General features: G+C 35.9%; 2 protein-coding genes across 3 annotated transcripts; both read right to left on the minus strand.

Annotated features, from left to right (window-relative positions):
- Nucleotides 1-5806: 5806 nt before the first annotated feature.
- LOC104946671 (protein SCO1 homolog, mitochondrial) lies at nucleotides 5807-9987 on the minus strand. The gene is made up of 7 exons (XM_010772550.1): nucleotides 9678-9987; nucleotides 9008-9106; nucleotides 8322-8412; nucleotides 7962-8159; nucleotides 7468-7560; nucleotides 6881-6996; nucleotides 5807-6767 (listed from the first exon to the last, which is right to left on the minus strand). The coding sequence occupies exons 1-7, from the start codon at nucleotides 9837-9839 to the stop codon at nucleotides 6633-6635; spliced, it is 894 nt and encodes a 297-aa protein (XP_010770852.1). The 5' UTR covers nucleotides 9840-9987; the 3' UTR covers nucleotides 5807-6632.
- A 458-nt stretch (nucleotides 9988-10445) lies between these two features.
- On the minus strand, nucleotides 10446-12550 carry tmem220 (transmembrane protein 220). Of its 2 annotated transcripts, XM_010772566.1 has the most exons (7): nucleotides 12370-12550; nucleotides 12123-12264; nucleotides 12012-12041; nucleotides 11867-11927; nucleotides 11462-11585; nucleotides 11209-11268; nucleotides 10452-10844 (listed from the first exon to the last, which is right to left on the minus strand). In XM_010772566.1, exons 2-7 carry the CDS (start codon nucleotides 12243-12245, stop codon nucleotides 10712-10714), a joined length of 531 nt encoding a protein of 176 aa, XP_010770868.1. In that variant the 5' UTR covers nucleotides 12246-12264; nucleotides 12370-12550; the 3' UTR covers nucleotides 10452-10711. The 2 variants fall into 2 exon arrangements, with proteins under 2 accessions (XP_010770862.1, XP_010770868.1); XM_010772560.1 differs by lacking the exon at nucleotides 12370-12550 and having other exon boundaries at nucleotides 10446-10844; nucleotides 12123-12348.
- Nucleotides 12551-14384: the final 1834 nt, after the last annotated feature.

The following is a 14384-nucleotide window of genomic DNA, read 5'->3' on the forward strand; positions in this document are numbered from 1 at the left end:
TACCCTTTTCTTTGGTTATGATTTGGTGTTGCTTGTTATGGCACTCATAAAGCAACAACAATTTAAGAAACCAAGTATTTCACTCTATATAACCTCCCTGCCTTCAGCATACTCAACCATTTCTAAGATGTGGCATTACATAGGGAACAGAGCTGTTTAAGATATGGGCATGTCGTCTGGCAGTGCATCACAGACAGTCTAATTGGTGCTGATTTAATAGCCTCTTAATGTCACTTGAAGGTCTGGCAACAGCTGCGATTATAATTGGCTCTTGGTAGGCGTGGTCGGGCCGGTCAGGCAGACTTACAGTACACCGACCCCTCGGTCACGTTTCGACAAGACAACAAATGTGTGTGTGGACGTTTTAGTGTGAGGAGGTCACGGGTTGTGGATCCAGGGGTCATGGGACAAGAAAGAGAAGAAGCAGGGAGAAAAATCCCTCATCAGCTGGTAGTGCTGAAGAGAGGGCGACGTCTCACCCCGGGGGAAAATAGATCTGACGACGGGTGCATCTGCACAGGATTAGGGGGTCAACGGGAGAGACATGGACCGGCCGGGGAGTAGAGCTACTGCAAGCTACAGTCGGGATAGATGTCTCAAAACACTCTTTCTTTTTTACTTCTAAGGGTAGGATTTAAATCCAGCTTCTTCAGCTGTGCCATTTGTGAATCTAAACAGAAACAATTGAGAGCTAAATAGGCTAATTGTGCTCAGCCTTAGACCTTTGCAAAACCGTCACTTAAAAGGGAAAATACCAACCAGGAAGAGACTCAAAATGACAAAAAAGACAGAGACTTTGAAAATAGGGCACAAGAGGCACAAAAACATGACTACTAAGAGACACAAAATGACTTCATAGAGATACAAAAATAACAAAAGAGGCCGTAACCACTGTAAAGTCTGTGTGTCTTGCTAATAATACAGTAGGTAGAGGTGGTGGGGCTTGTCATGTCTCTATCCAGGGTCCCATCCTCTCATACAGTAATCCTCCCATAACTGGAACAACTGGGGGAGAAGAGAATTCAACTATAGTGGAGTGACGGCTCAATTGATCGAGTGTGGGAGGCTTGTAGATAACTCAGGCTGTCAATCAAAATGCAGTTTTGGTGTCACTTTGTTCAGTTTACAAGTGAAAATGAAGCTGTGACACCAAAGGTGTTTCATATGAAAATCAAATATATGTCTGTATGTCTGTACCCCACTTCTCTATTAGGGCTGTTCGTGTAAGGTAGTGATAAGATGCACATAATAGAAGATGTTGTGTGATGTTATGTGGTGTTTAACTATTTCTATCGTTTGTGTTTTTGTCATGTCTGAATCCACCACAATGTGAGCTGTGCCCCAATTCTGTACAACAGACTTAAACTTGTAGAATTCAGTATTACTACTCTTAGACTGTATAAAAAGGTACAACTGTATATTTAGTATTATTTGTTGCAGTTATTGTAGCAGATATTAAGTAATTCCCAATTTGTAAAAGCAAGAAGTGATACAAAACATGTGATACTGAAGTGAATCCAAATACTTCAAATAATGGAAGTATTTTTAAAAGATGAATCAAAATGAAGTTTAGTTTTTGCTCTGTTTATGTTTGCCTAATTAAGCTGTGAATGAAAGGTGTTGTGGTGATTGTGCATTGTGCGACAATAAACTGCTTGTTTCCTTTATCAGGGCACTAAATTTAATTCACTGTTGCAAATGAATTGCACATATAATAGAAGGTATTGTTTTTGGTAATGTGTTGTGTACGATTGTTGTGTTTCCATTGTTTTGGTCTGCATGTACTGTCTCCACGTAGTATTCAGTATCATATTTTTTATATCTTTTTTTGTGATCCATTATTTTATACCAACAGCAAGTCATACGATCCATGAGCCACCGATGTACATTTCGAATTCGACATACGTCAATTGATCAAAGGCAATTCTTTTATATAAAAATTGAAAGTACATTTAAAAAAGAACAACTACATTTTGAGCAATATTAAGAAATAAAACAGCTCAATTCTACTGAACAGGAAAAGGGCCAAATGTGAATTTTTCTTTTGGAGCTCTGAGATTAAAGACAGAATTCTGAGTCGGAATATCAGAATTCAGAAAATAATCACTTTTGTTATTGCTTTTGCAAGTCAAATTTTAAGTTTTACTACCCCATATAAAAACATAAACACGCCATAAAGCGCTCTTCACCAAATCCGACACGCATGTTTCGCATACTGCAATTTCATTTTTGAATTCCACTGAATAGTGTTTGCAGGGGAACAAAATGCCTTGGATATTGTGGTTTTCAACTTTAGGCTTTTATTAAAAAAACTACAATTTATCAATCCAGAAATCAATTAGTCCCATTTTGAGGGCCCATGTGACGGCGGCGTGTGTCTGGCTGCTGAACAACTGCTGTGTTGGCTTTTCTAATCCCACTTCTAAAAGGAGGAACATGACAGGTGTGAGGCAGAAAATATATGAATGAAACAATACAGATTGGTGGTGAGTTGAGATTAGAATAAATGTTATGATTTTCTAAGTGTAGCTCTTAATTATTAATATAATGTTCTCCATTACAGTGTAATACATCATCCTCCTCCAAAATAAGAAGGCTTTTAATGATATTATCAATCTGTGGTTAACCTCTGTCTGAAAGTAATTACTCATTATGGGAGAGCTCTGTGTCCTTGACAACAGTAATAAGATTAAAAAGCAGCAATTTGAATTAAATATTCAATCCATCAGAAAGTAATTCTTCCAGAAATCAAGTGGAGAAATCCTCAGAAAATTAAAAAAGATAAAAAGATCACTATACATAAATATGTCTCCATACTCTCAAAAATTAATAATTCAACTATGCAAATTTAATCTGATACAAATATTGTATTTCTTTAATTTTAAAGGGATATTCCAACATGTATTTTTCCTGCATTTTTAAAAACATTTCATTTAAATAATTTGTATAATTTAAAACAAATGTAACATTTAATAGAAAAATATTTCCTATTTTAGTTTTAAAATACATTTTTACGCATTATTTATGGCACATGTTTTGGTATAATCCAGTTTTTTCCTTTGAATGTTTCTTTATTTTAATAAAACCTCTATATGTTTATTCTAATTGAGCAGTATTTCAAACTATGAAGGCATATGTGCAGGTCTTCTTGCTGCCACTGTTAAAAACTGTCATTCCCCTAGTTTTAGGGGAATGATTGAATTAATAAAGAACTTTAATGTTCATTATCTCCCGTGGTGTTTGGCTAATTAGAACTCTTGTTTGTCTGTGAAAACATTTCCTAGAAGTTATGAATCCCAATTTCCTATTGGGATTCATAAAGTAATCTGTCTCTCTCTATAGTTGGGACTCAATAGATGGAACAGCTGCCTCCTGATTAAAGAGATCAACAGTTCTCCGAGGGCGTGGTGCTGTGTTTCCTTTCAGCACTGTGTCTAGTTTCAAATATAAAACAAACATTTGATCGTTTTCTGTTTTACTTTATACACCACCAATCACACATTATTTTCATAAACTGCAGTCACTACTATCTTTCCAAATATACAAGTTTAGCATTCAGTGAATTAATGGAAAGTTTACAGGCTTTTATTTTGTAGGAACAAAGGCCGGAGAGGAAAGTAAAATGGAAATTATTTCTCTACTGTCTTTATGGCTTTTTGGTTTGCTTGGAGAGAAAAACGTTATGCTAGCTGAAACTGTTGTAACATTACAACCATGCAAATTGTACACAATTTGCTAAGACACAGTTCATGTACATGAAAAAATGTAAATGTATCCGGAAGAAGTGCTTTTAATCCCAATTATTAAAATGAGCATTACAACAACACACTTTTTTACCTTGCAAAACCTTTTATCCTCGACATGTTTAAAAGATTAATTTTAGGAAACTTGGAAAGCTAATTCTGGCAGAAAAACCTTCTCAAGTCGTCAAAACTTGAGCTGTGAAAATACATTTCTGACCTACTGTTAAATTACTGTATGAACCGTCCAGGGGCCGTATTCACAAAGGATCTTAGGGCTAAAAGTAGCTCCTAACTGGCGAATTTAGGAGAAACTCCTAAACATAATGAGCGTGTCAGTCTTAAATTTAGGACTCCTAATTTTATTCACTAAGAGCAATTCACAAAGTATTTTAGGCCTAAAAGTAGCACCTAAGTCTGGGAGAGATTAAAAGTCCTCGAGAGGACTCCTAACTCAGTAAGACCTATTCACAAAGAATCTGAAAATGGCTGCGAGACGAAATGTTTTGGAGACAATGGAAGACTGTGAATTGATCAAGAGATATAGGCTAAATCGTGAGGGTATCAAACTTGTTGTGGAATTAGTGCGGGATGCAATAACATCCCCGACTAACAGGAATAACCCGATTAGTCCGGAAATAAAATGTTTGGCAACACTACGATATTTAGCAACAGGGAAAATGCAACTTTGCAATGCCGACAATTTAGGAATATCGCAACCATCAGTCAGCCGTGCCATAAACCAAACCATCAACGCGCTCTCTAAACCACATATCATCCAACAGTTTATCCGGTTTCCTTTGGACAATCAACAACTACACAGGATCAAAGCCAACTTCATGGCAATTGCAGGTATGCCCGGTGTGGTCGGTGCTATTGACGGGACGCACATAAAAATAATTGCGCCATCAAAAGATGAGGACGTGTTCGTCAATAGAAAGAAAGTACATTCCATCAACACGCAGATTGTTTTCATTCATCATGATAGGGGGACTTGAACGGCGGTATGGGCTGTTATTGAAAGTGTTTAAGTGCTGGAAATATGCTCATTGGATAATAGTTTGCAGGGTGCTTTTAATTGCCCCCTTGATTTAATGCAATTTACGTATTTTTATTGTTTGCTCTCTCTCTTTAACGTGCATATACAACGTCATTATCGTGGTCTGTACAAACTTGTCATCATGCGTGTATTCTGCTAACTGCACTGTCCATAACTATTTGATAGGAATACATTTCTAGCCTAGGCTATTTCCTTGTTTTTCGGGGATTTAGTGGGCTCGTTTGTGGGATGTTGCGGATGAGTTTCACCGAGACCGCCTACTCTGAACAACCAATCACCGTACTGACCGCTTCTAAACTCATGCACGAGAATCGACGTAATCCATAGCAACGGCGCGTCACTCTTAGTTCACTCTTAGTGATTTATCCTTAGTATGAGTAGGTCTCAGCGGCTTTGTGAATAACTTTTAAGAAAAAACTCCTACGTAAAATGTTTTAGCGCGAGTTAGGAGCACTCCTAGCGGTAAGATAAAATGCTTTGTGAATACGGCCCCAGATCTCTCAGGTCTTCTGGTATGCTTTGTGCCCACTGAGTCAGAACTAAACACGGAGGAGTCCAGTTATTATGCTCCAAACATCTGGAACAAACTCCCAGAAACCTGCCGGTCCACTGCCACTCTTACTACTTTTAAATCCAGGCTGAAGACTTTTCTGTTGCCACTGCTTTTAATTGAACTATTCATATAATACACTGTAATGTAACTGTTTTCATGTATGTTATACGTTACCCTTGTTTTATGCTTTATTCTATTCTCTTTATAATTGCTGTTTTTAATTGTCATTTTCTAATGTGATTCTGCTGCACTATTCCTTTATGCTCTTAATGTTTTATATTTTTGTAAAGCACTTTGAATTGCCTTAAATGTTGAAAGGTGCTAATATGGATACAGTTGCCTTACGACCACAGGGGGTCTCCAGAGTAACTCAAACCAGCTTTTGGTTAGTCCTGCTCATAAACATTTAGATGTCTGTTGTCTGTGGAATAAAAACAAATATTCAATGCAAAGCAGTTTTCCAGATTTTATCACAAAATCAAACAACAATAATCTACAGGTATTTCCTCATTATTTGCACCAGAAATCAGAGATATTAAGCTTGTGGAGCTGATGAGTGATTTTCTTTTCAAACAGTAAAGACATTTAAAGCTCTTTTTTTCTTTCTGCAGCATTATGATATGTAGGGATGTCACAAGAGCAGATCCCTCAGTAACAAGTCAATGCAACAAATCCAGAAAAAATACGTTTCTTTGTTCTTACAAACGGTAACATCAGTGCTCGGGAATAATGCTATCTAGGAAATCGAACATATTTTTGGGACACAGTAAACTCAATGTATTGGATGCATCTTATCTTTGGGATGGGCTAGATCCTTATTCTTTCCTGAAATGTCTTAATGTGAACAATATATCTGATGAAATGGGAAGTTAACATTAGCATTAGCTATTAGCATTCGGTGAACAAGTTGTACTATGGTGCGTATATGAAACAGCAATATAAAACCCATATTTGAAAGGAGATTATGATCAGTATTTAATAAAAGGAGTGTATGGTGAGGCATAATTATTTTCCGTGTTTTACTGTTGTATTGAATTTAGCGCAATTTAACATGTATTGGTATTGACTACATCCTTTCTAGTATTGTGACATCCCTAATGAAATGCATTCTCCTGCACAGCACTCATTAAAGGGATGTTCTGCAGTCCAATTATATTTCTAGAAAAGCATTAAAACAAATACAGGAAGCCAATATAAGATGGCAGTATTGATTAGTTCAATCAAACAAACACCTGAGGACAGAATCTGTCAGTCCGCAGCGGGCTTTAGGTGCTCCGGCTCACTTTGCCTTTTTGTACTTCCTCATATATGCTGCTATGGAGTTGCTGATCTCCACATTTCTTTTGTTTTGTCCAAAATACTCCACAAACTCCCCATCGGGTCCCACGAGGTACATGATGATGGTGTGATCGACCTGAAGACAGCAAGAGGAGGAAATCAGACCTCATGGACAAAATTGTTTATTTTTTGTCCTTAAATATCCGTGCATTGTTATGAAACATGACAATAGAGCAGGTGATTACTCACAATGTAGTCGTTGTCTTCGTCCTTTGGTCCCTGACTGTAATAAACTCTGTAGGCTCTGGAAACCTGCTCGATCTGAGGCAGTGTTCCCGTCAGGCCAATCAGCTTTGGGGAAAACTCTGAAAAATAAATAATTAATCCATCAGAGTTAAAGTAGTAAAATGCAAGTCATGAATTTCAATTTTAACTCACAGATATGTGTTAAAGTACAGTTTGTATTTCTAAATAGTGTGTATTTATCTGTGGATATTGTGTATTGACATAATGTGTTTATTATTTTTGTCAAAAAAATGTCTTATTCTCTAATCACTTTTATACCAACAGCAAATTAAATGTTCTTAATCATATTGTGTGTTATACATAAACAAAAACAAATAAAGGAACATCCATATATAAAATATAATTAGAGACAGTATAAAGGATATTCATAGTTATTAAACAGAGAGTCATAAATCTAATATAAATAAAACAAAGTATGTGAAATAGAATAAAAACGTTGCAAATGATGTGGCCAAGGCACCTAAAAGTCCATAGGTCTTGAGATTGAATTTGGGCCCCTTTATATGAAACAAAAAATTAGTTGTTTTTACCTTTCACATATTCAGCCATGGCCTCTGGTGTGTCCCGGTCAGGATCGATGGTGATGAGGAGCGGCGTCAGATTTGGAATCGATTTTATTTTATCTGTGTAAAAAAAAAAAAACGAAATTGGGATATCAAAGTGTTTCTATAACCCTGTACAATTTGCTATTTTTAAACTCAATCTCAATTAAATGTGTTTATATTGTATTAAAAAATACTCCAACTACTTTGCACATTGTATAATGTATAACGTATCCTTTGTTTTATTTAGTAGTAGTAGTTTGATGCATTATAGAGTATTATAAACTTGTTTATTTATATTGTATACTGTGAATTCCATACAAAACTCAACAAATACTGTTGATTTGTAAATATTCAATGTTTATTTTATTTTTCATTCATGTACAATGCCTTTATAACCTCCTATTACTGCTGTGACTAAATATTTTCCCAAATCAATAAAGTACATCTATCTAATTCCTGATCAAAGAAGTTTTTATTACCTATTTCATCCACCACTTCGATCATTTTCTCTATCTCATCCGGACAGATGTCGGGGCAGTGAGTGAACCCGAAATAGAGGAGGACCCACTGCCCCAGGAAGTCCTCGCTCTTGGAGGGCTTGTTGTTGTGATCGATGAGCGAGAACGGACCTCCCAGCGCCGGGCGCCCGATGGACTTGGTCCGCTCTTTTTCTATCACTGCAAAGTACAACCGATCACTGATTCAGAACATGGGTCATTATTAGTTAACAGCTTTATCACTTGAATACATATGAGCTTGTACAGAATGTAATCTAATTATGTATTAACTTGTATCACACATTAGTTTGCACTGAATATTAAAAGTTGTACAATACTTACTTTCTTCCTTTTCTTTCTTCAAATATTTCATTGCTCCAAGCACAGTGCCTCCAATAGCAAACGTTATTGCTAAAGATTTCCATGTCACAGGCTTTAAAAAGGGGAGATAATTCATAGAAAACATGTTTTTTATATTTTAAGAGTTGTTTTTTTTTATGCTAAAACAAGGTAATCAATCTGTTTCTTTAAATCAAATTAAATACATTGTATAATTGTCCAAAAAGGGTTCCCAAGGCTTTTATAAACAGCAGAATTTAATTTGACAATGTCTTTAAGATTTTCCAAACTTTGTAAAACGTGTTGAATAGTCTCCATTTGAGCTTTACAACTAACCTACATTTGCAACAGTTTTTAAATGTGAATTGCTGAACGCTAAGGTAATCAAATGAATAAAACTGAACATGTCCACTAGTTTTCAACAAATTAGGATGGATTTTGTATACCATCAATATAGTTCCATGATATTTAGAAGTTATTTGGTCCAGCATTAATAATTGAGTGCAACAGATCTTGTAAATATTACCTGAGAGGAGAAAATCCCACATTTGAAGATATGTTGCATATATATATATATATATATATATATATATAGTTACATTTAATGTTATACTTCTCTTTCCTCATTAAAGAAATTGAATGTACATGTCTTACACGTGTAAGAAAGAATACAAAGACATTCCACTTACCCCAGACTTCTTCTCTTTCTTCCCTGATTTAGGCGGTGGAGGTAAAGAGGAAAATGTTCTTGGGTGTTGATACAGCCTTTGTGCTGCTCTCACATTCACCTGTTAATAAATACACAGGTAACAGTTAGGTTTAAGTTTTACAATTAAAAATACAAAAGCATATCAAAGATAACACAAATATTCAGTAAAGGAAGTAGCAGAAAATAAAACTCTTACGTTACAATCTCTTTCACTCAATGGCTATACAATATTAGGCATCACGCGTCACGCCAAACTCCATTAAAAACATTTGCTAACTTAAGGTGGTGCCCCATGATAGGGACAGGTGTCGTAACTGAACAGGTTTTTTTTAAATAATTAAGGAGGTTTTTTTCTCCCCAAATAACCTCAGCTAGTTTTTGTCAGCAGTAAGACATGTTTCTTCAAATATTATTAACATGTTTTGCCATATAAATACAGTGACGCACAGAGAAAGAAAAATAAGCTTTTAGAATATAGTTCAACAGAAATGAGTGTTACATGTACCTTGCAGGCTGTAGGTAGTCTACAATGTATTAAAAGTAATTGATAAATGAGTGTTCTAACTATGAAGTCTATCAAAGAAGATGCGTACGTTTAATTGCCGAATATCTAAATGGAGTTTGGTGTTAGATAGCTAGCTTTGACCTACCAGGCAACAGTGAAGTCTCCGCGGTGACAGCTCTGTTTCTCTCTGGAAAACATTGTGTGCAAGTCTGACGGTCTGGGTCTGCTGCGTACATGTTCTTAAGAGTTTAACGTTACTGTGAAACAACCGGCATCCCAGGCTTTGATATAAAACACTCATGGCCATGTCTGGACCTTGACAGTACCACTTTTGTAACGAGGAAGCGCCGGTAAGTTTACAAAACGTGATATGATACAAGGCGGAAAACTGCTGTTCTGGAGTCAGTCTTACATATATCTGTGTAAGACAACAAACGGAAAAGGCTGTTCGGAGATCTGCCGTTATTAAACAGGAAATTACGTCTTTTACATCTTCTTCTGTCATGCTGTTATTAGTAGTGCTCTCTGCTGCCTCCTATAGGCCGAATAGTCTTAGTGCAGGGTGAAACTACTACAGGAAAAGCTAAACATTTTAACTAAAATATTTATACTGGGTAAACATGAATCTTCCCAAATTGTTAACTTACTTTAAGATGATTCTTTTTTGTATGAGAAGTTTTCTGAAAAGGTACAAAATGAGGCATTCCTTTATTAAGTATTTTGAGGATTTTGACCATCATTATATATATAGGCCTACCATCATTTGACCATACATTATAAAATACTGTCCTAAAGAAACAATACATTTTTTCCAGTTTGTTGAAAATAAAATGTTCTAAAAAGCAGGCTCTGAATTGTATATTAACAAAGATAGATAGGAATGAAAATGCAGATGAAAAGTAAGAAATATAACTGTCTTTGATTCACTTTTTATTTTATTGCATATTATTTATACTTCAATTGACAGAAAAAACAATGAACATTCCACAATCAATTGCACTTTATAGAGAAAAACAGTAGGTCAACATTTGATGAAAAATACTTTGATGAAAAATACTTTATGACAGCTCAACTGTCATATGTTTGTATTTAATGCTACTAAAAAATGTTAACTTGAGCAGCATCGTTGGTCCAGGGTTTTCAGTCAGAGAACATAACAAAAGGAACAGTAGTTGATGTTTAAATAGCAGTTTTACAGTGTGAAGGCCAGTTTGCTCTCAGCTCTGTATTGATGTAATAGTAAAGCCAGGCCACAAAGGGGAACACTGTGATGGCAGTTGCCGTGGAGACTCTGAACATCCCCACCGGAGACCTGACAGAAAAGGAAAACACACATACTGTAAATAAAACAAAAGCCGTTTAAATAACTATATAAAACCAGCTTTATTTTCATAGAAAATGTATAGTCCTGGCCAAGACAGGCAGCATTACAAATTGTTGTGAAATAGAAACAAAAATGTAACAATTTCCAATGTCCTAAGCACACAGAATAAAAAGATAACAAAATAATTGATTTAATATTCAAGTCTTTGCAGCTGTTCCTGGTTCAGTACACACCTAAGGAACAGTTGGTCCTGGAACCAAATGCACTAAGTTCCCATACATTTTACCCATAGGTAAGAAGGAGGAAACATTCAAAAAAGCACCTACAAAAATGAAAATAATTCAAATGTTACCTTCCAGAGTGGCGACAAAGGAGAAGCCAAACAAGTGTCAGCATGAGACCAGAAAATTCTCTAAAAGAAAGAAAAAATATATTAAATGTCAAATTGTTTTTTTTCCTTTTACTCAGCATTTACTCTAGTTGCTTGTAATTATCTTTTTTTTTAAAAAGGCCAATGCTTCAGGGGAATTCATTGAAATAAGACTTGCAAAATGCAGATCACTACAGTGCTGCAGACTCAACACCTATTTAAGTAAACCGTCTACCTGCCCTCCTCCTCCTGGAAGATATCTGTGGTTCGCTCTTTACAAAGTCTCCATCCCAATATGGCAACCACAGCAGTGGAAATCATCACATGGAGATCTGCAATACGCCTCCATGGCAACGTTTCTGCAAAGAGGGAAAAAAAAACATGAACAGTCAGCTTTGCGGTGTTATGTGTTGTGCTGTCTTTAAAGTAGAACTTTACTGAGCTGTACAGTCATGATGAAGCCACTTGATGGCGTTATATGCACCTTAAAATAAGCATTAAAGCAAAGTTCAACAGCCTGCAAAGTGTGGAAGACTGGGAAATACTCAGGAAAGGAAACTCTGAGAAATGACCTGGGTTCAAAGTTTAAATACGCAATAAATGATCATTCATATACTGAAAAACGACACACTCTGTCTACCTGTCACATGGGGGTTCAATCCAATGCTTGCACACAGGACTGCGGGAACGCCATAACCAACCTGCAAGAGAAACGTTAAATATACATACAAAAATCACATCAATCTCAATAGACAAAATAATGTAGCAAATGGTTGTAATCTTACCATCCACAACCCTGCGTCTGGGTCGTTAATCTAAAGCCAAGACACCATATTTGTTAGAGCGATCCACAAAAAACATATCGAATTCATATAATTTAGAAATTAAAAGCTTACCTGAACATATGTTGCAAGAGCGAAGAACACAGACATGAAAAGGTTGCAGATTCGCCAAATGACAGAAAGCCATGACTCTGAGTTCTTCTCTTTGCAAACTTCCCCCATCGTTGTTTGTTTCATTTCGCTTCCCCGCCCGGGTCTGCGGGACGTAGAGATAGCAACAAGCAAACGCCATGACTCAGTCCTTCTAGCTGATAAAATATTGATATTTTTGTTTGATATTTACTACGACATTTGCACTGACTTTTTGGGACATGCACGCCAATTCCCAAATTATTTAGCATCTATATCTCCATAATGAGTCATGCACAAAGAAACACCCTCTTTTTCACGTTGTATAAGCCGACAGACGATCATTTAAGGAGGATGTTCAGTGTTTTTCTACATTTAGGGTTGTATAACTGTACACATTACACCCAGGGGCACAGTCCTGTTTGATATATTGTTTTTAAACGTACTCTTACAGGAACTATGTAGCAATGTGAAAAAAAAGACCCCACACATGACACAGGTCTAACTACGTTGGCTTGATTATTGGACGTTTGGTTGCCCTGGCCCCTGGCTGTCCCGTACAACAAAACGAGCACACATTCTGCAAGACCGCAGTAACGTCAGTTACCTTTAAGGCAAAAATATAACTTCCGTTATTTCTTTACAAAATAAAATAATTATTGACATTACATTTTTCAAGTTAATTAAGGATTTTTGCATTCATTATTATTACACAATGCATAAAGGCTTAGCAGCTATCCCACACATACAGTTACAGATAATAATATCATCAGTTAGAAAAAACTACAAAAAGAGTAAATTAATCAATATAAATAATTAGATAATAGTTTTTGTATGGGGTGCTGTTCAACACCTAAACTAATTGTCACTTCGGTGTTTTTTTCTGGGTAAATGACCGAGCACATTTTGATGATCTTGAAGGGATGAAACAGTTACCCCAAGTCAAGCTCCTTGTAATTCTGTAATTGTTCCCAGAGCACAGCTTAGTAAAAACTTGGCAACACATAAAATGGCATTTAAGTTATCTCAGATGCCAAAACGTTGAATTTTCTTTTATTGAACGTTTATTGTAATGCTATGTTGTAGGGCTGTGCAATTAATCATATTTTAATCGCATTTACGATTTTGGCCTGCGTCAATTACGAAAACAACATCATCGAAAACAACGATTATTTTTGCTTTGCTAGGTTGTGCAGTGCACTGCAACATATTTGATCTAATTTATTTTAGTCTAATTTATTTTTATTTATCATATTTGTATATGTTTAGTGGCTTGTTGTTGGAGCGCAATTCAACAAGCCACTAAACATATACAAATATGATAAATAAAAATAAATTAGACTAAAATAAATTAGATCAAATATGTTGCAGTGCACTGCACAACCTAGCAAANTAGCTTGACCATACCCTCCTGCAGTATTGGAAGTATCAATATTCTCAGCAGCACCGGGCTGCAATGCAGATACACGGAGAACAACTTCACCCTTCCCTCCCTGCCACAATAATTACTGCCTCCCTCACGGCAACTTTAGGCCGCAAAACGATCCGGTAGCGACTGTAGAATAGTTTAAAATACGTGAAATTATTCCGATTATTTTAAATTTCCGGGCTACGTTAAACGCTACAGATCCGTAACGTTACCAAAAACAAACATCCAGCTAGGCTAAGCTAACTAAGCTGGCTAGCAGTACTAGCCAAGAAGCTTTAAGACCCGCAATCAGCTGACCAAGTGACACTGACATGTCAACACCCACAGAGCGTCCCGGAGCTACAGAAAACACAACAAGAGTGAGCAGAGACAGAGCCGGATGTGATGTTAGGTTGCTTCAAAATAAAACCATGTCGGTATATTTTATGGGAATTAAGTAAAAACACAACAAATAAGTTACTATATTATTATAAATTACAATACTAAGGCTGATGTCAATAAAATAGCAATAACAGTTAGATAAATAAGTTAAAATAAGTTAATATAAATACAAAGAAGTACATTAACTAACATGAGAATAAGAATAGTTTTAAGTTGTTTTAAGCAACATAGTGGGGCTGCTCGATTATGGAAAAAATCTTAATCACGATTATTTTGGTCAATAATTGATATCACGATTATTAAATACGATTACTCATTGACTTTGAAAACATCCATTAATTGAACTTTAAAACAAAAACAGATAATAATTTGAACAGTATCTTTTTAACTGTACGTATAATTCAACTGAAAAACCAATACAACAATAAATGATACAT

The sequence above is a fragment of the Notothenia coriiceps genome, unplaced genomic scaffold (assembly GCF_000735185.1).
Source record: "Notothenia coriiceps isolate Sejong01 unplaced genomic scaffold, NC01 NC01_scaffold00000339, whole genome shotgun sequence".
In the NCBI taxonomy this organism is placed as follows: domain Eukaryota; kingdom Metazoa; phylum Chordata; class Actinopteri; order Perciformes; family Nototheniidae; genus Notothenia; species Notothenia coriiceps.